We start from the raw sequence: 26,103 nt of genomic DNA on the forward strand, positions 1-26,103 counted from the left end.
TCATTATTTTATTTTATTTTTTCTTGTATGATACTCATTAAGACTATAAATTTCCCTTTAGGGCTTTGTTTATATACACCATAATTTTTGCTATTAATTTTTTCATCATTGCTCAATTTAGAAAAAAAGCAGTCCTTGCTTTGCACACTTACACACACACACAAATCTCCAATTGCATACTTCAGTTAAATAACATCAGTCTCCTCCCTACAATATGTTCAAATTTCAGTTACCATAGCATATTAATCGCAACTGCAGCAAGTACTAACTTGGTTGCTAACACTTCAGTTCACAGATAACTATGTATGTAAGAGATCCATTATGATCTGTAACCAATCAGTCACTCTGTTAAAGATATTAGTGATTGGTCCCTGTATTGCCATCTGTTACTCAGCTCTCACAGAAACAGCAAAGCAGGTAGTTATGTTGCTTCCTTATAACCCAGTGATAAAGCCAGGTGACAGTTTGCAAAAATGGATAGTTGAAAGAGGGAATTGGCCAAAGAAGATGAAAGTTCAGCAAAGAAACAAAAAGTGGTATTAGTGGAAGGGAAATTTGAGTTAAGACATAAATCGAATTATAGGAAAAAAACATTGGGAATGATGATACTGCTGCCATTCAAGAGATTCTAGATATGCAACCAGACAAGCTTAGTGAAGGTGAATGTATGAAAATAAATTAGGAATGAGGTTGTGATGAAAAGGGTAAGATCTCCCAGAGGAAGTAATACTAGTAAAAAACCTTTGCACAGAAAGAACTCTCAGAGATATTTCACAACATTGGTAGTACAAAGGATAAAACGTGGGAAGTTGAGCCAAACTTAGAAGGGAGTGTGACCTTTCACCAAAGCATAGGAAAGATGGTCACCCATGTTCTTAAGTTAGACAACAAGCAAGCACTGTTCATACGTTTGATAAATATTTTTACAACGAAATAAAGACACTTTAGTTCTTAATGTTTCAAAATGCATGTGTAAGCATACTTTGTTTTGTTGTACTTTGTTTTATTGTGCTTTGCAGATACTGCATTATTTTACACCAGAAAAATGATTTTCACTTATTGAAGGCTCAGATCATGGTTAGCATTTTTCAGCAATAAACTATTTCTAAAATTGACATTACTTTCTTAGACATAATGCTACTGCACACTTCATAGACTACAGTAAAGTATAGACTTAACTTACACATGCACTGGGAAGCCAAGAAACTCTTGTGACTAGCTTTATTGTGATATTCACTCTATTGTGGCTATCTGGAACTAAACCTGCAAAATCTGTAAAGGTATGCCTGAACTAAATAAAAATCATTTTACTGAAGTTTTCTTTTCCCTATACACTTACCCATTAACTTTTTAACCAAAAAATAAAGGTGTTTTTATGTCTTGACAAAAAATTTGAAGATCACAGAACAATCATAATTTTTCTCATTGATTAAGATCACTTGACATGGATTTAGCTTCCAAAATTATCTTTACAGTCCTGCACTATCATGCAAAGAAAGGATTACCTGTAGATTCTAGTCTTCATTATATCTTCCTTAATCCATGAATTATTTATAAATATATGTTTAGAATTCCAAAAGTAAGGGACTTGTGTGGATTTCTTATTTCAAATCCTATTGCAACAGTGTCCAGTACTATGGCTTGATAAGCAGTTCTCTGGTATTTGTTGATATTTCTTTTGTGATTCTGTTTGATAAGAGTATCCTACATCATTGCATCCATTGTTTTTGCACACACACACACACACACACGCATGCACGCACACACATACACACAAACACACACCAAGGATACGGATTCAAATCTATCTTTAATTATTTTGTCTGCCTAACAAATTAGTTTCTTAAAGATGAAACTTAAAATATACCACCGTGACTGTGGACTTGTCCAAGTTGTTTACAGGTCTGATTCTTAGGTGGTTCAACATATGCTTGTTGAATGAAAAGAAACTCAGAGCAAAGTTTGTCTTCCCTTGGTTCTTCATATTACTTAATACAGAGGTACATACATAATAAAGATTTGAATCTTGGTTGATAGAAGAAATCCTTTCCAGAATAGCAATGTATGATCAATAATACAACACACTTACTACAAAAGGTGTAGGAACATATCTTGAAAAAAGGTACACAGGAACATCTTTGGCCAGTAAGACCGCAGCCGTGAGTTTAGCAAGTCTTAAAAAAAAAGACAGATTTCTATGAGTTTTTAGCTTACCATACATTTTATTTTATTTATTTATTTTTTTAAATAGAGGCATGCTTTATTTATTTATTTGTTTGTTTGTTTGTTTGTTTATACATGCACTGGGTACAGTCAGAAGCGCGGGAGGGTGAGAGAATTCACCAGAGGCAGAGCGGGGAGCAGAGCAGGCAGAAGGACCGAAGTACACTGCTGAGGGGAGCAGCGGGCGGCAGGAGAGGTCTGCGCGCCATGTGGGACCCTCCTCTGGTGGCCGGGGAGCAGCCGGGGATCGAACCTGCGTCGCAGAGGCCGCGGGCAGCTTCGCAACCCAGCGCTCAACCGCTGCGCCACCGGGGAGGCCCTAGCTTACCATACATTTTAAAAACCAACTTTCTGCAAAGTAAATGTTTCATATTATAATTATTTTGAATATATAGGAGCTTAATACAACAAATTCTATGATCACTGGTTACTTAAGTTCCAATGCTCCAACTTAAAAATGTTAAATAAGTTTTTAAAAAAGTTAAATAATGAAAATAATTGACATTTTAATTTATTTTTCCTCATTCATCTTTTGATGACTTTTGCTAAGAAATAAAACCAGCGAAAAGCAAAAAGAATGGAGTAAAGTAAAATAAGGGATTTAATAAATATAAAATGCATAATTACCCTCTGAGAAAAGGTATCACTGTAATTATGATTATCTGTGTGAAAATACCTTAAAGTGCATCAAAAAGGACTATAATAAGAGAGTACCAGCTACATAATTACTCTCACCCAGTGCTTCTGACAAAACATTAAAATCACAATGAACTATAATGTCATTCTAAATACTAACTCCAAATATTTGAAAATTTTACTCCTTTCTGTAAAAGCTTTATACTTATCTTTGAAATGCTTTTATTTAAGCTCTCAAATAAACATAGCATGTGATCACATTTCTATGACAGTTTCCTGTTTCAGAAACTTAAATTTGTTTTAAGGTTTTATTCCAGTCCACTTTAACCTCTGAAACAATTAACACCCTACCTCTGGCTGCTGCAGCTGCTAGTTACTTGACCCCGGGTGTCATATCCAACGACAAAGCCTCTCTGCTTGAAGTCTGAGAAGCATCTTTCAAGGTATTTGTACATCCCCTGAAGCAGAGAAACACAAAAGATTAGTTCCTAACTAAAGCCTCATTTTCTATGGCTGCAAATCTTTTATTTTTCTGTTATTGTATAGCTTCTTGGTTCCTAGGAAACTGGTTTCCGCCTTTAAGCCCGTATTTACTAATGTGGGAACAATACTGTTCAAGCCACAAATGTCAGATGACAGACCTTTACTTCCTAGAGTTTCAGACATATTTATAACAACAGAAATAGAACTAAGGAACTGTTAAAGTCAATCTGATAAAGAAAAATGTAGAAAATAACAGATGGGGCATGAGATTCAGTATGTTAACAAAAATTGTTAGAGAAGAGCCACAAGAAATTGTTTCTTGCCTCAAGTCTCTAGAGAACAAAATTTTGACCATTTCAAGGTCCTTGCTAAATCATAAGACTGAAGAACTAAACAAAAGATCTGACCTATTTTTGACACATTTTTAATCAAAACTGGAACCCTTCATGAGAGCATTTCTTAGGCTGGCTGACCCTATTTGTAATTCCTTGGCTTTAAAATCTCAGGAAAAAAATCTAATAAACCATGAAAATTTCAGTCAAGATTAATGAAAAATGAAATGAAGTATTTACTGTTAAAAAGATCATGATGATAAACTATCTTATAAATGACTTGCTAATTTTAATAAATACTTTGATCTTTAAAAGTAACACTTCATATTGTTATAGTCCTTTAAAACCACCTCCACAGATATTGCCACATTCAATCCTTAAAACAACACTGAAAAGAAAGAAATGTAGATTCCATTTCTATTTTTGTCTTTGAACAGCTCTTCAGAAAAAAGAGAGAAAGTTCCAATTAATGACATGTGTAAGGCTATTCAACTAAAACTAAATTATTAAAAGAGACCCTGCAAATTAAATTACTACATGGCAGGCACTACTAAGTAACTGTGGGGCAGCACCAAATGAGATCCCAGTGACTTCTGGGCCCTTCTGCCATGGTCTACTCCTTACAAATATATGTATATGCGCGTGTGTTTACATGTGCTTAATATAGTCCAAATTGGCTAGGTCCACCAACCTTATTTCTGATGATACTACCCAAAACCTCACATAATATATTATTCTTTGGCATGAATATCCATCTTATCTTTTTCCCCCATAACTAGATCCTGAAAAGGGCTAGGGTTTAAGAATCAGATTCCTGGGGCCTCCCCTGGTGGCACAGTGGTTGAGTGCTGGGCTGTGAAGCTGCCTGCAGCCTCTGCAGTGCTGGTTTGATCCCCGGCCACCAGCGAGGGTCCCACATGGCACGCAGACCTCTCCTGCCACGCTCGCTGCTCCCCTCAGCAGCGTCCTCCATCTGTCTGCCTCTTCTGCTCCCTGCTCCAGCTCTGGTGAATTCTCTCACCCTCCTGTGCTTCTGACTGTACCCAGTGCTTGTATAAATAAACAAATAAATCTTTAAAAAAAATAAAAGAATCAGATTCCATTTGGCTTTTTAACCTCACAAAGTGGAATCCAAACTCTTATAAAATATTGTACTACCATAGAAGATGTATTCAAATACCTCTGCCTCTATTCCTTTTTGTGAAGTCAAGAAATCTTCATTTAAAATGAAAGTTTACCAGAAACCCAATATATAAAAGAATGAGCTAAAGCATTTCTGGAGGAACAACAGCAAGGAGATAGGCTGGAGGATTCAGTATTCAGTCATTTTGGCATACCTTCTTCCCCATCCTCTGCATTAGTCCTTGCCTTAGATAATTCACTCAGAACAAAAATAAAGCTGTTTGTCAGTGTCAATTATTGAATAGAATTATGTCTACTGAACAATTCTCTAGTCCAGAACAATTTTTAATATATGCTAAATGCATTATTGGCCTCAAAAAGGTAGCTCCTTGAAGTGGGGAGGAAGATGTACTAGATAGAGAAGTAACTTGATTCTAGAATAAATTGCATAAAAAATGGGCAGAAATAAAATTGTATCACACTATACAATGTCTTAAGGAACTCTCAAAGGGATACATAGAAAACCATATACTGGTTAATCTTTACCAATGGCTATTTGCCAAAATGGATCATTATCTTTTTAAGTTTGTTTCTTTGTATTAATTGGAAATATCAGTTATCATTTCTTGGGTTCAAATGCAAACATTGTCAAGAAATTGATAATGACAATCAAAATAACTCAATCAAAGTCAGTATATGACATTAATGACAAATACTTTCTAAGGTAAATCTGAAGCAAGACTAAAGGTGAGAATTCTACTTTTTTAAAAAGATTTATTTATTTATGATTATAAGAACTGGGGTATAGGCCAGAGGCGCAGGAGGTGAGAGGATTCACCAGAGACAGAGCGGGGAACAGAACAGGCAGATAGACCAAAGTACACTGCTGAGGGGACCAGCGGGCAAGTCAGGAGAGATCTGTTCCGCTATGTGGGTAGCTCCTGGGCTGGGGATCAAACTCACGCTGCAGAGGCTGTGGACAGCTTCACAGCACTGTGCTCAACCCCTTGCGCCACCAGGGAGGCCCTATTCTACATTTTTAACTTATTTCCTGGATGTGTGTTTTAAGGAAAAGTATTCCTTAATTTATAAAGCAAAAAAAAAAAAAAGTGATAGTGCATATGGAATAGTTACCTGTGTTGATTGTATTACTGTCAGATCATTAATATAGCAAAATCCTGCCCCCATAGCAGAACGAAGTCCTGCAGTCCCAAAAGTCATTCGGCAGCAAAGACGATCTCGTAGCTCCTTGTTCATCCCATTCCGTAAGAGATTTTCAATTTGCTCTTTTGTTTTAGGATTCTATATATAAAAAAAGAAGTATTAAAACTTAATCAGGATCACAAAGTAGAGTCCTAATATGAAGCCCTTCAAACTATGATGTATAAGAAAAATACATATTAGTTACTATCCCCAGTTCCTGACATAGTGCTCCTGAGATTTTTATAATTTCCTAAGTGCATGAGCTCTAATTGTGTCATTGTTCTGATGAGATGACTCTGGGTGGCTCATGGGTGGCCCCTGATTGGGGCCTGGCTACCAGAAAGATCAAGCCATGGTTAGAAGCTTGGAATTTTCAGTTCTGTTCCTGTCCCCTCATTTCTCCAGAGAGGGGAGAAGAATCGGTAACAGAGTTAATAATTATACTTACACGATGAGATCTTCATAAAATCCCAACAGTAAGTGGTTCAGACACCTTCCAGGTGAGAAAACACTTTGGCACAACTTCACAGGGACAGAGGCTTTGGAGCTTGGGACCCTTTGAGACCTCACCTTATATAGCTTTTCATTTGGCTATTTATCTGTACCTTTATCATACTGTTTAATAAAGTGGTAAGCATAAGTAAGTATTCCCTGAGTTTTGTGAGATGCTCTAGCAATTTAATCAAACTTAAGAAAACTATTAGAACCTTCAATTTATATAGCCAATTGGTCAGAAGCCAGACAATAATTTGAGCTTGCAAATGGCACTGAAGTGGGTATGTGTGTGTGGTGGGGGGACAGTATTGTGGGATTGAGCCCTTAGCCCCTGGGATCTGACACTATCACCAGGAAGACAGTGTCAGAATTGACTTAAATTGTAGGGCACCCAGCTGGTATTGCAGAAAATTGCTTGGTGTAGGAAAAACTAACACCAGAAGTGTAAGTTGTACAAAAATGTACTTCTGGTAACCAGAAGTGTCAGAAGTGAAGTGTTCTCTGTAAGGGTAAAGGAGACACACACAAAGAAACACACTCCAGGGGAGAACAGGTTTTTCCTGTACAGAGAAAGGTGGAAGGCTGAGTTTTCCCACTGACACATGCCAGTATCTATATTTTAGTATTCAGTATTTCATTAGCACATATTTTAACTTATTCCCACAAACCTCAAAGATGCCTATGATTAAAAATAGTTCTTCACAAAAAAGTAGAAAAAGTAGAAAGTTTTGAATAGATGCAATTATAAAGAATTTTTCCAGATTTTTTTTAAAAAATGTTTCCATGTATTACCACTTGTCATTTTGTTTTGTTTGTTTTTAAGATTTATTTATTTATACAAGAACCGGGGTACAGACCAGAGGTGTGGGAGGGTGAGCGGATTCACCAGAGCTAGAGTGGGGAACAGAACAGGCAGACTGACGAAATACACTGCTGAAGGGAGCAGCAGGCGCAGCAGGAGAGGTCTGCACGCCATGTGGGACCCTCGCCGGTGGCCCGGGATTGAACCGGCACTGCAGAGGCTGCGGGCGGCTTCGCAGCCCACAGCCCAACTGCTAAGCCACCAGGGGAGGCCCTAGAATTTTTTGAAGGAGAAAGACTCAAATATTAAGAAAATTAAGAATTGTAATTTCTCTCTTCCATGCTGTATATACCGTATGGATTTCATTCATAATATCTGCTTAGATCTACATCTAGAGTCTATTACAATGACAATGAATATTTAAATCATAGACTAAGTTACCTCAAAGTACTAAATATTAGAACAAATTTCTACTTCAAAGAAATAAAAACATATTAATATAGTTGACCCTTGAACAACTAGGGTTTGAACTGCTTGCGTCTACTTATATGCAGATTTTTTTCTGTGAGTTGTGATGTCAACTGAATCTGTGGATGTGGTACCTGTGGACACAGTGGGCCGACTTAAATTATACATAGATTTTTCAATTTTGTGGGGTCAGTGCCCCTAAGACCTGAGTTTTCTAAGGGTCAAGTGTATATAATTTAAACATAAAGGTTCTCTGGTTATAATGGAAATTAATGAGTAAAAGTCAGAAACTAGTCACTAGAAGTCATGGAAATTCTGATGATCTGAAATTGTAATATGTTTAAAATGGATGGTGTGTGTGTATATATATGTATATGAATATGTCTATACATGTGAAAATATAGTCTAGATTCAATGACTCTTTTTTAAAATATTTTTTTAATTTTATAAATTTTTTACATCATTTTCATTTTTGTACAATGTATGCATTTTCATGGAATATTATCAATCAAAAAAGATAAACTCATGCCATTTGCAGCAACATGGATGGAGCTGGAAGGGATCATGCTCAGTGAAATAAGCCAGAAAGAAAAAGAAAAATACCAGATGGTCTCACTCATAGCAGGAATTTAGAAAACCTAAATAAGGGACCAGGAAAAAGACTAATATAATGACTCTATTTTTTAAATGATGTACACTATAAAATACACAGCCTACATAAAAAAAATAATTATTAAGAGAAAAATATAACAATAAGATTTTCAGGGCTACAATTATAAGGGGAATAGTGAAGAGCAACCCCCAAGCCAGTAGGTGGGGCTCATAGCCAACTCCATGGTAGAAGGCGGAGCTTTCAATAAAATAAAGAGGCAATATAGAAAACAGATTTTTTAGTAATTCAAATATATCTAAAATTGCAAAGCTGTCAGTAACATTATTGACAGAGGTTGGTGCTTAAACAGTAATATCAGTTTTATATATCTATAGGGGAAATTTTAAAGCTTATTTCTAAACAGAAGCTAAAACAGGAAACTGCAATTTGAAAATCTGAAGCATGAACACGACAATTTTTTCTAAGGGTCAGTTGTCTTGAAGACCCAGGTCTGGAGTCCTGAAGCTGAACTTGTTTTCCAAAACAGACACTTCCTTATTGAGTCAAAAATGTACTCTTGCTAACCAATATATTTTTTTTCCCATGTAAGGGATCAACAGTAGAGAAGAGCACAGTGAGAAGGGTACAGCCACCCCATCAGCCCTCGATTATCACTGATCTCTGAATGTTATGAGAGAAATTATCTTCTCTCTGCTATAAACTACTGTGTTTTATAATCTTTGTTTCAGCAACTTAGACTGTGCCTAAATTAATACAGTAGTTAATGTCTGTGCTCAATGTGAAATAAGGCTGGACCATGAGATGCCCAATTGAATGCTTTCTCTCTATACTGAATTCTATCCCCGTTCATTCCTCCTCCTCGTTTCTGCCTTTCCAAGAATTCTTTTTGCCATTCATAAACTCAACATTCATCAAAATCCTTATTTTATAAATGTTTTGAGGGAAATAACCATATGTTCTTGGTATTCTGTATTTTTTCTATAATCTCAAGTGCAATGTCACTCAAAAGTAAGTATGAAAAAACAAGTTAACAGATGGCAGTGGGAATTCTCTTTAAAACACCAATTACTTCCATAATGGGGTATCTTCTTTGACATCAGAGACCATTTCCTAAATATCTTTGCTTCCTCTACTACCTACACTATACCCTGTATGCAGAAGATACTTCATTTGTCCTCACTGATTGTTAGTAACAGTGACAAATAGTCACTTCTCTCAGGAAAAGTAAACATTAGAAAAAGAAAATATTAGAGTAAGAGTAAGTTATCATGCAATCAAACGCAAGAACTCCCAACTGAAATAAATTTCCTAATTAAGAGTCTATACTTTTAAAGATAAAGGCCTATACACAAATAATTTCATGTTTTTCTCTGAGGCTAAATTAAAGAACAAATATACACAATTCAGTCAATCACTCAAAAAAAAAAATGTTACTTTAATTGTTACTATATCTTCAGCAAGGAGAACAGAGCCTGGCTCTCAGTTGGTAAATGTTTTTAAATATATATTAGCACATTCTATTTTCTAGGCATAGGAGACACTATAAGGACAATGAAGATTGTTCTGCCCTCACAAATCTCAAGAACTAGTGAGGAGTAAAGATAAGCCAAAGGCAATTACCACAAAGAATATGCGAAGTATTAAAATGGCAGTGAGTTCCATTATGCTAATGGAATACACAGAAGTCTCTAATTCAGAATGGATTGAAGAAAAAAGAGCAGAGTCAGGAAGTAATATCTGAACTGAAAAATGAGTGGGAATTGGAGGGCTAGGATGGAGGGTAGAGAGATGAGTTCAGTATTAGAATTACTAAGCTTGAAATGATATCTATAGTGGCCAGTATGCCACTATTATTTCCTAATAGTTTCTCTCTAGTAATAAAGGAAATGAAAATTAAATTGAGATACCAATTTTCACCCCCAAATTTTATTAAGAGCCTTAAAAATTATTAAGCCCGGGGCCAAAAAGGGAGGCTATGTTAATTGCTATGGCTGTGGTAACAACACTCACTATACTATCTCATGGTTACTCTCGGTCAGAAATTCAGAAAGGGCACAGCCATGGTGACTTGTCTCTGTCTCACAATGTCTGGGACCTCAGGTGGAATACTCTTAATTTTGTGTCCTGGATTCATCGGAAGGCATGTGTACTCTATCTCTGGTAGTAGCATTGACTGTCAGCTGGGGTCTAGCTGGGCCTGCCAACTGGAACACTTATGAATGGTCACTACCTATGGCTATATATCTATAGAAGGGGTATATATTGATACAATATCTCAGGTGACAATTTGCCAATGTTATAAGTAACTTAAATATTAAATAGTCTTTGTTCCAGCAACTCTACTGGAAATTAATACCAAGGAAATAGTCATGGATACATGCTATGATCTAGTCATGAGGATATTCACTAATGTCAATAATAATAATAAAAATAATAATAGACAAGCAAACTGCATATCCAATAGAAAAGTGGTTAAACAAAAAGTATATCATTAGAATAGTAGATTAAAACCCACATTTGAATTTTAATAACATTAAGAAAATACATTTTATTAAGAAGGGAAGCATATAAACCATATGTGCAATGTAATTCCTTCAAAGGAACAAGTTAGTCTAAGTTGACTTTTCAACAACAATGTAAACTGGCGAACAATCAGATTACATTTTTAATGCACTAAAAAAAACTGGCAGTGTGGATTTCTATACCCAGGAAAATTTTCTGGAAGAAACAGTAAAATTGTTAGCGTGGCTTGGTACAGACAAGGGGCTGAACTCTATCCCCTGTCTAGAACTCCCCAAGCTGGAGGGGAGGATGCCTGTGTAGTGCCACGGTCTGAACTCCACCCCTGGCACGTTGAGTGAGCTGGCTGCTGGAAAGGGGTGGGAGCCTTTAATAAGGAGTGATGCATTTGGGTTTGCTCACTTTCTCATTGGAACTCTTATGAAAGTAGCTGCCTTAGCAGCCCGTGGGGCATCAGGCCTTTGCTTCCCCTGTTTGGGGGCCTTTCTCATCCAGATGGTGGCAGAACTTGGTAAGACTTTGCCCTGTTGCAGTGTTGCAGGCCCTGGTTCCAGATGTGACAGATGCCACATCCCGCCACCTCCTGCAGCTGCAACTAAATGTTGCGCCAATAGTTGGTAACTGGACCTTCTTCTTCTCCCTCTCCCTTGTAGGGTAGTGGTAACTAGAATGTCGCCCTCTCCCTCCACCCTACTAGCTCATCATCTATTCTCATTCACTGGGCCTTATCCTTCAAGGCCCAGTCTTAAATTCTGGTTCTTACAGAGACTTCCTATCTTTGAATACCTATTGCTCTTAAAAACCATTGTCAATCTGTTGACCATTTACCTAAATGTTCTTTGTTTGTATTATGAATTATTAATTATGAACCACATCAACACATTTTCCTTATTTAAAAATTCCACATTTACACACGTATAGAAGTGGTTTTGCTTTAACTTCTTTTATTTTATATGGTATCAAGTTGTACATGATGCTCTACAATTTGCTTTTCTCTCTCTACATGTCTTAGAGGTTCTTTCAGCATATATAGATCTATACTATCCTTATTTTTTAAATTTTTATATGGTTGTTCATTTTTAAACAATATTTGCTTCCCCCCCACCCCCTCAGGTGTGGTCCCCATGGAATTTCCTTCCCCAATGCACCCGTGCACCATCACTTCAGTCCCCTGTTCTCCCTCCCTCCCTCTGATCCCTCTCCCTCCTCCTCCCCTGCAGGATGTCTCTGCTTTATAATTGTCTGTTTTTGCTTTGTTGTGTTTTGTACTGTTGTCATTTTTTTTACACTGATGTCTTACTAGGTTCCCCTATATTCCTGCTATAAGTGAAACCATCCGATGTTTTTCTTTTTCCTTCTAGCTTATTTCATTGAGCATAATTCCTTCTAGCTCCATCCACGTTGCTGTAAATGGCATGATTTTTTTTTTTTTTATAGAGGCATGCTTTATTTATTTGTTTGCTGGTTTGTTTGTTTGTTTTGTTTATACATGCACTGGGTACAGTCAGAAGCGCGGGAGGGTGAGAGAATTCACCAGAGCCAGAGCGGGGAGCAGAGCAGGCAGAAGGATCGAAGTACACTGCTGAGGGGAGCAGCGGGCGGCAGGAGAGGTCTGCGCGCCATACGGGACCCTCCTCCGGTGGCCGGGGAGCAGCCGGGGATCGAACCGGCCACGGGCAGCTTCGCAACCCAGCGCTCAACCGCTGCGCCACCGGGGAGGCCCTGTAAATGGCATGATTTTATCTTTTTCGATTGCTGAATAATATTCCATTGCGAAGATCTATACTATTCTTTTTAATTGCTGCAGAGTTCTAGTTTATTTATCCTTTCTCCTATTGGTGGGTTTTAAGGTTTTTTCCTAATTTTGACTTACATAAAAATTGCAACATTCCAGAGGGAAAATGACACAAGAAATTTCTGAAGCAAAACCACAAAATAAAAACACTACTACCATTGAAGAGATTTTCTAACAAGGTAGGTTCTGGTTAGTTGAAAGCTAAAATGCCTTTGTATCTGAGAAGCATAGTATTTTTTTTTGTTTATAATTTCTATAGTCTTTTAGGCACTGACTATGACCACTTCATAGTTTTATTTGGTAAGATAAGGTGCTCATTAAATTATTTGGTGTAAAAGATCCCAGGCAGGATTGGATACACTACCTGTGTATTCTCCCCAACCAGACTTAATTATTATTTCCATTAATTCCCAACACCAGAGGGCAGCAGCCTCAGTACTAATTAGCAAAAACAGAGCAACTGACTAATGGAAAAACAAAACAAAACAAAACAAAAAACAAAACTCCATTAGTGAAATCTGTACTAAATCACTAAACAATTTTTACTTGGGGGATAAACATTTCTAAGCAGAACAGACATATAAAACAGGTAAAGAAGATTTCAACAAGTCAATTATGCTATTTCTCCACAAAGAGAGATGAAAGAAATCTAGTTAAGATTGTCAAGGGAGGGAATAAATTGACATAGTAAATATACTATTTACATTCTTTTGCTAATTTAAAATATAAGTAAAATATCACAGGACCAAATGAAGATAAATTCCTTTTTCTTAGTTTTTCATGCTGTCTCTGATTTTTCAAATAAGAAGGAAGAAAGTGACGGAGAGAATATTCTAGTTCAAAAACATATCCAAATAAGCTTTAAAATAGTCTTGTAGAAAACTGGAAGAAACTATACAAAAATCCTTTATGAAAGAAAAAAAAAAAAAAAAACAGGGCAAAGAAGGCCCCAAACATTATAAAAAGCAGAAGTAGCAAGTCTACCTATTTTGGAGAATTTCAAGTAGGAAAGAAGCAAAGGCTTTTAAAATATGAATTTCTTCCCTTTCAAGTACACACACTATATATTTTTAAATCCATAAGTGATTTCACAGAGAGTTGTAGGTGTACAGAAAATTGAGCAAACAGTACAGGGAATACCTGTAAATCTTCCCCTCACAGTTTATTGTTAACATCTCCTGTTAGAGTAGTACATTTGCTGTCATCGGATCCAATATTGATACATTATTATGAATTAAATCTCCAGTTTACATTATGGCTCACTGTTTTTGTTGTACAGCTCTATGGGTTCAGACAAATGGACACACCCAATGTCCACCATTATATACAGAACAGCTGCATTGCCCTAAAAATCCATTGTGCTCCATTTCTTCCCTTTTCTCTCCTGACAACCACGATCTTTTTACTTTGTCTAGAAATTTTATCTTCTTCAAAATGACATATACTTGGAATATTACAGTATGTAATATTCAGATTGCCTTTTGTCACCATGTAGTATGCATAAAAGGTTTCTCCATGTATTTATGTGGCTTGAAATCTCATTTGAAAACAATCACTAAATAACATTCTATTGTATGGATATACCAGTTTCTTTGTCCATGAATCTGTTAAAGGACATTTTGGTTCTTTCCAGTTTCAAGTAAATATTTAATTTGGGGGGAAAAAAGGAATTAAATTTCATTTAATTGAAAATGAAAGATTCAAGCACTTGGCTCTGCATCCTGAGAACTCATTGAAATAACAGTAAAGGAATAAAAAGACTAAAAAAAAGAACTGGGAAAGGATGAGTGGGTGAGATTTCAACAAATTTCTGAAGGACAGAAAGTAGCAAGAAGCAAAGCACAATAAGTCAAAACCCAAATTATGCTTTGTTTCACACTACTTTCTGTTTTGAAAACATCTACATTCTGTTCCAGCAATCCCACTTTTGAAAGCTGGGTCTTGAAGAGATATTTGCACACCCATGCTTAAAGCAGCATTATCCACAACAGAAGGTGGCTACATCCCAAATGTCCACTGATGAATGAATGATAAACAAAATGGGGTCTATAAATATTATTCAATCTTTAATAGGAAAATAGCACATGCTACAACATGAATTTTGAGGACATTTTGCTAAGTGAAATGAGTCAGCCACAGAAAGAGAAATACTGTATGATCCCACTTAAAAGAGGTAACTAAAGGTTACTAAATTTACAGAATCAGAAAGTCCTGTGGTAGTTACCGGTGGCCAGGGATGGGAACAGGGTAGTGGGAAGAGGGATGGGGGACTCATGTAAAGATACAGAATTTCAGGGCCTCCCTGGTGGAGCAAGGGGTTAGGCACTGCACTATGAAAGAATCCGCAGCCTCTGCAGCATAAGTTTGATCCCTGGCGGCCAGGAAGCAACCCACATGACGAGGCAGACCTCTCCTGACTTGCCTGCTGCTCCCCTCAGCAGTGTATTTCCGTCAGTCTGTCTGTTCTGTTCCCCACTCTGTCTCTGGTGAACCCTCTCAGCCCCCACATCTCTGGGCTGTACCCCAGCTCTTATATGCATGGATGAATGAATCTTTAAAAAAAAAATAAAGATATAGAATTTCAGGTTTGCAAGATGGGAAAGTTCTAGAGGTCTGTTTCATAAATAAACAATTAAATCTTGTGTTTTGTCTTCAGATTGATCCTGAAAATTGAAAATAAGGTAAGCACTAGGCTAAGACTATTTAAATATTGTTCACTGAAGACCCTAGTAGTGGGTTCAGATAAAACTTCCTTTTCTTCAGGCCTAACTTGTATCTCCTGAAGGTGTTGAGATCAAATGAATTTTTTCATAAGCTCTATCAATGAACCATACAAAATCATACCATAGGGCTTCCAGTGGCGCAGTGGTTGAGTGCTGGGCTGTGAAACTGCCTGCAGCCTCTGCGGCATTGGTTAGATCCCCCGGCAGCCGGGCAAGGGTCCCACCTGGCACGCAGACCTCTCCTGCCGTGCCCGCTGCTCCCCTCAGCAGTATATTTCATCAGTCTGCCTGCTCTGCTCCCCGCTCTGCTCTGGTGAATTCTCTCACCCTCCCGCGCTTCTGACTGTACCCAGGGCTTGTATAAATAAATAAATAAATCTTAAAAAAAACAAAACAAAATCATACCATAGTTTAGTTTGTCTCATTTTTGGATGGTGACTTGCTTATTCAGGTCCCCCTCCCTTCCTTCCGGGCTTCCCTTTCCCTCCCTCCCTCTCTTCCATCAGTAGATAGCTGTTTCTCTTTTTGTTGATGTTGTCAGATATAACATGCCATCTTCACTGTATCATTAACATCTTGAAGCTTTTTATTATTTATGCCATAAATGTTACATTCTTTTTCAAGACATATTTTTGTTGAAACCCAGCGTGGACCTAGTGCACTGCTGTCATGAAGTTCTTTACATTGATTGGGCTTCCTGGGATAGTTCCTTCATGTCAACTTCCCTCTTATTTCTCACTTTTACTGTTAAGGTTTTCTCAATCTTAACTTTCATATTTTCTATTGCTTCTTATGGGGTGGAAGGATGCAGTCAACCTCCCCCCTCCCCTTAATTTTCCAGAGCTCATTCATTCTTGTGTCCTGTTCCTTTTTCTCATGGCATCTCTCCTTATTTTATGGAATAATTATATTTTTAAATAAAAAATTTCAAGTTCTTATGTTCCCTGATTTACCTGGGTTTTTTTTTTTTTCCTGTGCCCATTGCTTTGTTTTTCATATATTTCATGCATCTCTTTACATAACTTGGTTCTTGGCTAGTCATTGATACCCACAGACTGTTTTTTGTTTTTTTTTTAAGATTTATTTATTTATTTATACAAGCACTGGGTACAGTCAGAAGCGCGGGAGGGTGAGAGAATTCACCAGAGCCAGAACTGGGAGCAGAACAGGTAGAAGGACCGAAGTACACTGCTGAGGGGAGCAGCGGGCGGCAGGAGAGGTCTGCACGCATGGCGCTGCAGGGGAGCAGCCGGGGATCAAACCGGCGCTGCAGAGGCTGCGGGCAGCTTCGCAACCCAGTGCTCAACCGCTGTGCCACCAGGGAGGCCCCCCATAGACTGTTCTAAGAAGAAACTAAGGATGAGGAGAAACAATGAGGAGTATTACCCATTATAGTTCCTTTTGTACTACATTTTTATTATAAGCATGTATTTTTTTGAATTAAATAAAAACAAAATCAATGTAAAAAGACCTAAGCTAAGGAGAAGATATAAGAAATTTGTAAAGAAAAGTAATTTTACTTCTTAAAGGAAAATAAATCCAAACCCTTAATTATATGTGCTCGATTTCTTGGACAGAGAGAGAAATGTTGTTACCAAGGAGATCAAAGCAACTGTTGAGCAGCAAATTCAGTTCTTTAAAAAAAAAAATTCCATGGCAACTTATTCTGCAGAATATTACATCCTACTTCAGCTTTTACAAAAGCTAATAAAATGGATTTAATGAGGTCTCTGTAATTTGGCTTATAATATTATCTAACAGTTACTGTATGTTTGAATTTTAGAATCACTGGACAGTGTTAAGAAAAACTACAGTAAAGGACAAAAGACCTAGATTCTACTCTTCTTTTCTGAGGCTGTTTCTTTACTTACAAATATGGAAATAACTACTACCTCACTTGACAGCCATGCAGGGTTGCTGCTGAATATCAAATGAAATGTACTTAATTTTACAAAGTTTGGAACATTATACAAATAAATTCAAGAATAAGTACTAGAATTTCCAAAAATTAATAAATCTTCACTTCAAAAATTAAGGTATTCTGCACTCTTCATTGATTAAATGTCAAATTAACAAAGTACTGGAAAATGGGAACCGAAAAATGTAATGTAGACTATTATAAAAATTGGATTGAAATCGGTGGCAGATCTAAGCTCTGACCCAGGTTCTACCCACAACTGGATAATTCCCATAACTTCTTTGGGCCCATATACAATGAAATTAGACTCGACCAACTTTGTAGAATTTGGGTATACTTTCCATCACAGAGTGATGATTTAAGAGGGAATTTATTCACTTCTTTTTAAAATCTGTCTTATATTTTCTTTAAAAAAACATTCATTACTAGATGTCTGAAAAATCACTGGCTTAGATTGAAGTCTTTTTTTCCCCCCTACTTTGTCTTTTCATAACCCTAGACTAACCTACCTCATCTTTAACCGTACAGTCTACTCTTTCTTAACATAGACCTACATTCTGAGACCAGAATGTTCTACTCACTATTTCTCAAGATGCCATGGCTAATTCCTACCTCCTTATTATTATTACTTTTAGAAATTTATTTTATTTATTTATGCATATAAGAACTGGGGTGTAGGCCAGAGGTGCAAGAGGGTGAGAGGATTCACCAGGGACAGAGCAGGGAGCGGAACAGGCAGAATGACTGAAATACACTGCTGAGCAGAGCAGTGGGTGAGACAGGAAGTCTGCTGCACCAAGTGGGTTAGCTCCCTGACCTGGGATTGAATTCTTGCCTCAGTGGCTGGTGATAGCTTGACAGTGCTGAGATTTAACCCCTGTGCCACCAGGTAGGTCCTGCTTTCACATTACTGTCAATATATAGTGGCTGTGGCTATAGCTACCTGGCTGAGCAGCTTTGCCTTTTGTCCCATCCCACTTGTCACCCACTCACTTACATTCCACCAGTGCTTAATATCTTGGGTATTTTTTTTTTATCTTAGTTACTTCTAAGAAGTTAACATTTACAGTGGACCAGAAAGATACTGGCTTCTAGGCCAGCAAGAGCTGCCTGTAATTAGATAGAAGGTACAAAAACACCAAAGGAATAAACTAGGAAGGCAGCAGGAGCTTTGGTCATTCCTAGAGCACAGAAGGGAAAAGGCAATGTAGAAGAGTGTGTGTACTGCCTGGAGAAGGAACACCTCGATCCACAGGTTTGTTGGGTTCCAGCAGCAAGCTACTGCCATCACAGGAGATGGATGCATTTACTTATTACAGGCTGTAATTGTTAAACATTTATGCCATATATCTGATTCCCTGGATTTTGATTTTGTAACCACTGACTTTTTTTTTTTAAAGATTTATTTATTTATTCATACAAGAACTGGGGTAAAGGCCAGAGATTTGGGGTGGGGTGAGAGGATTCACCAGAGACAGAATGGGGAACAGAACAGGCAGACTGACTGAAATACACTGCTGTGGGGAGTAGCAGGTGAGTCTGGAAAGGCTGCTGCACCATGTGGGTAGCTCCCTGGCCGGGGATCAAACTCGTGCTGCAGTGGCTGCGGACAGCTTCATAGGTTGTGTCTTAACCCCTTGCACCACCAGGGAGGCCAACCACTGACTCTTTGACTCTACTTATGATGCAACTAGAAAGCACCCCAATTAGAAACAAATCCACGTAGCTGTTATATCTGTACTATAAGTTAATAAAATGGCACTCTGAATTCAGACATCCACTTCTAAGACATTAAGGAAAGGGAGTCCACCTGAGACAAGTTGGGCTAACAAATCTGTCTAGAGACATAGAACAGCAGAGGATCAGAGGCCGGATTATGGTAAATTTACCAACAGAATATGCCACCACATAGAAACTCATGGGTACCCCAGGGTGCCCCAATACATATCCTGTCTTGTTGCATTATTTTATTTTTAACAGAAAGGCCTTTATTCAAGCCCACTAAAGACCTTCTATGACCTGGTGTCTACAGTGTCTTTTTTTTTTTTTTAATAAATATTTGAAGATTTTTTTTTCCCCCCCTGGGACCCTCGCCAGTGGCCGAGGATCTAACTGGCGCTGCAGAGGCTGCGGGCAGCCTCACAACCCAGCGCTCAACCGCTGTGCCACCAGAGGAGGCCCGAAGGTTTTTTTTAAAAAGATTTATTTATTTAATTATACAAGCACTGGGTACAGTCAGAAGCGTGGGAGGGTGAGAGAATTCACCAGAGCCAGAGCGGGGAGCAGAACAGGCAGAAGGACTGAAGTACACTGCTGAGGGGAGCAGCGGTCTGCGCACCATGTGGGACCCTCGCCGGCAGCGGAGGATAGAACTGGTGTTGCAGAGGTTGCGGGCAGCTTCGCAGCCCAGCGCTCAACCTGCGCCACTTGGGAAGCCTTACAGTGTCTTTCTATATAGCCTAAGCTAAAGCAGAAACAAGTGTTCTGATCCCACATATTAGAGTTTCTAGCTCAGCTTAGTAATAGGCTGCTCTCCATGCTGACAGACTAAATTTTAATTAATTCTGAAAGTTCAACACAAATAATACTTTTTTCACAAAGACTTTTTAAAGTAGTCTATCCCACTAAGGCTAAAACTAACAATTTTGCATTAAAAATGGATCTGCCATTTGATCCAATAACTCCACTCCTAGGTATCTACCGCAGAAATTCAAAAACATTAATTCAAAAAGAAACTTGCACTCTCATGTTAATGTAGCTCTATTTACAAAAGATACTGTAAATTATGGAAACAACCTAAGTGCCCCAAAACAGATGAGTGGATCATGAAGATGTGGTATATATACACAATGGAATATTACTCTGAGATCAAAAAGGATAAACTGCCATTTGTGGCAACATGGATGCATTGAGCTAGAAGGGATAATGCTAAATGAAATTAAGTCAGAAGGAGGAAGAGAAATACTGGATGGTGTCACTGATATGTGGAGTATAAAGTAACTAAATTAAGAGTCTGATAAAGACTAGCTTAAAAACTAACCTTTGATAGCTGACCCACAGAACCGAAGCACCAAGGTGGGGAGAAGGTTTCAGTCAGTGTGTTGTATGTAGATGGCACTTAAAAATATAAATTAAGAATATCTCTTCCACTTTCCATTAACGCTCTCATTTTCTAAATACATACCCCGCCTTCTTTAAGGTTTTCATTGACTAGCACAGTCCACAGGTCACTCTTACTTTTGAAATCCTGTAAGAACTGGCTGCCTATAATCCATTTAATTGCCACCAATATTACCCTAGTGTTATCTTTTTATGTGTATTTGCATTTTATAGTCCTTACATATCTCTCAATATATCCCAATAATATCTAGGCACAGCATAGAAAATTTATAAATATTACTTCACTCAAACAATCTTAAAAAAGCCAAGAGATTTGTTAGCTAAAGTGTGAAGTCAACACGGGTACCAAAATAAAATAAAAAATAAAAGATCTCAACCATGGCAATGAAAAACAAACTCCTATTGTTGAAGGAACAAAGGCTTTGTGTACATAATAGCTATTAGTAAATTAAGTTCTGCTGGAATTCTACAGGTCTCTGAATTTCATCAGTTTCCCTTCACTTTAGGGGAGACAGAAGGGCAACCACATTCATTATCTGACAATTCCAATGAAAGTGGAGGCTTTACACAGAAACAATTATTATTATGTAAGGATAATAGTCAAACGTTACTTAGTTTTTCCAGTTGAAGATATTTATATAGTCAGTTTGCAGTATTTAACATTGTACTATGAGCCAAGCCTTAGCATTTAGGGTTTCCTCCTCCTTAATGAACTAAAAGCAAAAGAGCAATCTTTGAATCTCACTTCTTTTGTATCCTTCCGCAACTAAGAACAACATTCACAGCAGTCATTTAATAAATAATACTAGAATGGCTTTAAAGTTTCATTTCATTTTACAGATCTTTATGATAATGGAATAGCACTGATTTTGTACTTGATTTAAATATACATAAATTATTCAAATCAACTTCAAATACAACACAAATATGAATTATCAATTTAAATGCAATAAAGGTGTTAGTTCTCTCTCCCATTCAGTATTCATTCATTAAGCTCTAGACTCTTTCTACCAAAGCGTGATCCTTAGACCAGCAGCACTGGTATCACCTAGGGGCTCATTTCCAGGTAGAATCTTAAGCCCCACCCCAGGCCTCCTAATTCAGAATCTGCATTTTAACATGCCCAGGCTTTTAAGATTTGAGAAGCACTGGTGTAAACTCAAGAGAAAGAATTAGAAAGTATATGTATATGGCCAAGTACTACTAACTCATTGCACTTGTTTGTTGGTCTTCCTTATCTGCTAACTGAAGGCTTGTTGATGGCAGGTACCCATTCTATCTTCCTTACCACTAGCATTCCCTGGTTCTAACAGGCCCTAGAGCATCACCCAGTACTCAGTTTATTTTGCTGAATGCATGAATCACAGAACAAAGTAAAACTTTTTCAGAAAGCTAATACTTTAGGAGATTCTTTTGTATAGTATTATTTCACCTACTACCATTGTTTAAATTGATTGTTTAATTTAAACTGATTGTTTAATTCAGTATTATGAATGCAATTTAAAATATGTTGCCTCTATTTCAACAAATGCACTTGACAAAGCAAAAGCCTGGGTCATCTTCCTGTGTTGGACCCACCAGGGCATTTTTACAAGTGAGATAGCTGCATTTTAATTCTGGCTCTCATCGATCCATTCCATATGTTTGTACAAGATGAAATCACCATGTCTTTGAGGAGGGGAGAGATTTGGGGGTTTGGTAAAGGGAAAACAATTCCGGATCAGACGCATCATATAACACCTGGAGAACACGTAACTTCCAGAAAATAACTCCTAGCAAAGGAAAGAAAGAGGTAAGAGGTAAGAGAACCCTTACCTTTCTCAAGAGCAAAAGGTGATACTAGAGAATACGGGGAGTGATAAAAGACCAGTCACTACCTAGCGACGGGAGGTGGAAACACACCAGCCCCAGACCAGAATGAAAGCGGGCAGCGGTTAGAAACGTCCAAGGAGGGTGGGTGCCAAAAACCACGTTCAGGTTTGCAGAGCAGGAAGCCAAGGGAGCAGAAAGGGGAAAAAGAAATAGCTCTATAAAGGGTATTAGTTCAGGATGATGATTTTGTTTTTTGAGAGCCACGACATGCACATAAAAGGAGGGCTGGGGAGGGGAAGGGAGGCAGCCACCTCGCGCCCTGCAAAAGCAAGAGGCTGCAGCCGTCTCTGCCCCACTCAGGCGGTCTGAGGGAAGCAGCCCGGGCATCGGTGGGTGGCAACGCCCAGCCCCGCCGGCCCTCGCCCCACGGCCCTCCCGTCTCCTCTGCAGCCTGCAGAGCTCAGGGTGGGGACAGGAAAGGGAGGACCGTCTGTGCGAGGACGTGCAGGGGGTCACGGATGAGGGGCTCACCAGGTACCCACCTTGTCCCAGCGGAGCCACTGCCCGATGGCCGTGTCTAGCTGGGGGTCCCCCGTGCGGTAGGGGGCGTGGAGCAGGTTGGAGTTCAGGTCCCCCTCCGCGTTTTCAGCCATGGCAGACAGGTGGGGATGTGCGGGTCTGGGGAGCCCGTGGAGACCCCGAGCTGCAGGGGAGCAAGGGGCTGAGGTGCGCTCAGCAGGGTCCCGACGCCGCCTCCTCCCTGAAGGGCATCAGCGGCCAACCGCAGGGGGTTCGCGCCCGTTCCCGCCGCAGCTGTGAGGGAGCGGGAGAGGGGCCGCTACGGCCATCCGCGCCCCACCACACCGGCGCCAGGTCTCCGGGCCAAGCGACTGCGGCGATCCCGCCCGCCCGCCCGCGGAGAACAACAGTCCCAGATGTCTGGGTCCCGGCGGCGGCCGCGCCGCGCTCGCACCCCCAGGCCCCGCCCCGGCGCGGCCGCCCCGCCCCCGCCAGGCTGAGCCCCCGGAATTGGGGCGCGCGCGGCGGCTCGCGGTCCCGACGCCCGTGGGCGCGCAGCCCCGCGAGTTAAGACCCACAGAGGTAGTGAGAGGGTTTTATGTTTAATTTTCCCTTTGCATTGTGTTTTATCCTTGTCACAGTCCCGGCGCCTCGCTTTATCTCGAGCAACCGCCACGGCCCGGTCGCGCGCCCCGCCTCAGCGCTCCCCCTGCCGGGCGACGGCCGCGGCGGCCCCGCCTTGCCCGGTTACGGGCTCCCAGCGCCGGCCGGGAGGGAGGGCGCGCCGGCCTCGAGCCGCTCGGCCTCATGGGAGTTGTAGTTCTTTTCTTTTCCGGAGGCCCGAGGAGACCTTCGCCAAGACTACGACTCCCAAGGAGCTCTGTTCCTGCCTTTAGGGGAAAAGATTTGCCTCGAGGCTGTTCCCTGCGGCACGCCCTGTCCCTGTTAAGTGGCGCCTGTGGCCCCAGGATTAATTAAATTAAACAAGAATTGATACGGTCAGGGGGACTACTGGTAGCCACTCCGCTTAGTGCCCGACCTTTTACGAAGCGCTTCGCTTTCTATTGCCTCAGCCCGTGAGGCAGGTGGGCGTGAGCCACTCCCATTTTACAAACAGAGAAAACTCTCCGCGGATGAAAGTACGTCTTCAGAGAGGGGGTTTTCAGAAGTGATGGAGCCAGGTGTCAGCCTCGATGCTGATCTCGTCGTCCCGAAGTTCTTTTTGTTCTGTTGCCACAGTGACCTGGAAGACAGGGAGAACTGAAAAATAGACAGGGAAGTTGGGAAGGAGAATCAGCATTTAACCTTCACATAAGAATTCATCAACAGCACAAGAGAGATACAGAGCAATGACCTTAGAAATACTGGGGAAGAAGTTTATTGAAATAATCTTACATTGCTTATTTTGGAGTTCTCTCTACGGAATGCGCATTTTTCAAGTCACACCTTGAGGTCTGGGAGATGCTTAGAGATGCTTACCTTTCAGACTTCACTGCAGCAGAGATTGTTTGTTTGGTCTTATAATTTCGACGAAGTATTTTACAGCTCTTCCCCTAATCAACTTTTTATAAGAAGGGTGCAATGATATTTGCACCATGGCTGTGGTATTAAATAAATGGCTTTAGAGTGCTTTGAGGTTCATAGATAAAAGACATCATAAACCCAGGGTATTTCTTTAAAGTGCCATTTGCCACAATAAAATCCAAACTACCAAGGTAAAGGTACAAAAGGATTGTGGTGCCAATTCCTGAAAACTAACGAGCCATAGTTGGTAGTTACAGTTTTTGCTAACCTGTTAGGTGTTTCCTTTTTTGAAGTCAGCAGGATCTTTTAATCCCTCAAGACCTGGGAAACAACCCTTGTGTCCTGGAGGAAAACTTTTCCTTCACTGTCGCCGCCGTTGTCCAAGACCATAATTAAATATTTACACTAGCATTATATTAGGCGCTGAAACTACAATATAACATACTCATTTTAAAAAATCTGTCTGGGGACATGTGATATAGACAAGAAAAGAGAGCCCATGAAAAATAGTAAATGCTTGCTGCAGATAACTGTTAAAGAATTTAGAGTCTGGGTTGGTTATAAAAGCAGCAAGTGAAGGAAAATTAGTAAGTAGAGAAAATAGTAGAGGGTATTTCAAACCCATGGACAATTGGTTCTCAGATCTCCCTAGAAGTTTGTTTAAAATGTATGTTCCTGTTTACTGCCCCAGAGATTCTGAATCAGCATATCTGGATAGGGCTTACATACCTATGTATTTAACAAATGCCTGTTGAGATACAGGTTGTCATAATCTTGCTACTGATAGGAAAGTGTGATAGCAGGACCAGTGTGTTGGCATCCTCTGGGAGCTTATTAAGAAACACAAAATGTCAGGCCCCATCCCAACTCTTCTGAATCAGAATCTACTTTTAAACAAGATCTAATCATGATTTATATGCATATTGATTTTGATAAGCTGTCATTTTTGTAAGTTAATTCTTAATTCAATTTGAGAAACACTACTAATTCAACAACACTTTCAAGAGATGAAATTATATACGGCAAGTATATGAAACAGGAGAAATACAAATTTTAATTCAATCCCAGCATCAACTGGCCCTTGCTTTAATCAGCAAGATCACAAAAGACAAATTATTTACTAGAAACCTAGCACAATGTCTTCAGTATATTGCTTAGGAGTTGAAGGTAACCAAGGAGACCCAGAACTCATCAAATCCAAGAACGGTGTTTAAGTGTGTCCAGAAGAGAGAATATAATGGTTTTCCTAGTAAGTAAGGGAAAGCTCAGGATCTTTAATTTCTGTTGGAGTTTTCCCAGGTGGCATGTATTTTTATTTGTTAGATCTGGCAGCCCTAACTTTGGTTGTGAAAGAGGATATCCTTCAGAGAAAAATCTAAAGAGACTTAAAGCTCTTGTTCTGTCAGGGTAGCAAAAAATTGAGATTTTCTCAGTATCACTCGTTCCGCTCTCCATCTAGGCTTTATATGTGTAGAGGCAGGACTGGCCACAGTGCAGGTTTTCTGATCCCATGCAGACCGGGTAAAGGAGGAGTCAGAGTCCTTAGTGGGTTTTTGCAGGTCTTTTATTGGGGTTCACCAGGCATATGGCAGGCCTCCCAGCCCCCAGCAAGTCTTTACTCTATCTGGGCTCTCTGGCGTTCGTTCTGCTGCTTCTCGGCTTCTCTTTCAGCTTCTGCTGCTGCTGCTGCTGCTGGCATCCCCGTGATGCCGCCCTTAAAAGGCACAGTCTTAGCTCAGCTGAATCCCATCTACCTATGCCCACACCCTATTCCAGGTGCCCGCCATCAGGCATG

The 26,103-nt window shown here is 39.5% G+C and overlaps 1 protein-coding gene across 1 annotated transcript in view; it reads right to left on the reverse strand.

Moving 5' to 3' along the window:
* The window catches only part of PGM2L1 (phosphoglucomutase 2 like 1), a gene marked incomplete at its 3' end in the record, with an annotated part of 40,351 nt that extends 17,302 nt beyond the window's left edge, over positions 1–23,049 (reverse strand). Inside the window, exons 1-4 of the mRNA XM_084231624.1 lie at positions 22,808–23,049; positions 5,931–6,098; positions 3,211–3,317; positions 2,090–2,174 (exon numbers count right to left, since the gene is read on the reverse strand). Of these exons, the coding sequence (XP_084087750.1) occupies positions 2,090–2,174; positions 3,211–3,317; positions 5,931–6,098; positions 22,808–22,918 (471 nt within the window). The 5' untranslated portion in view covers positions 22,919–23,049. The remainder of the gene's footprint in view (positions 1–2,089; positions 2,175–3,210; positions 3,318–5,930; positions 6,099–22,807) is intronic.
* Between the last annotated feature and the right edge of the window lie 3,054 nt (positions 23,050–26,103).

This window comes from Talpa europaea (assembly GCF_964194135.1).
Source record: "Talpa europaea genome assembly, chromosome: 1".
NCBI lineage: Eukaryota > Metazoa > Chordata > Mammalia > Eulipotyphla > Talpidae > Talpa > Talpa europaea.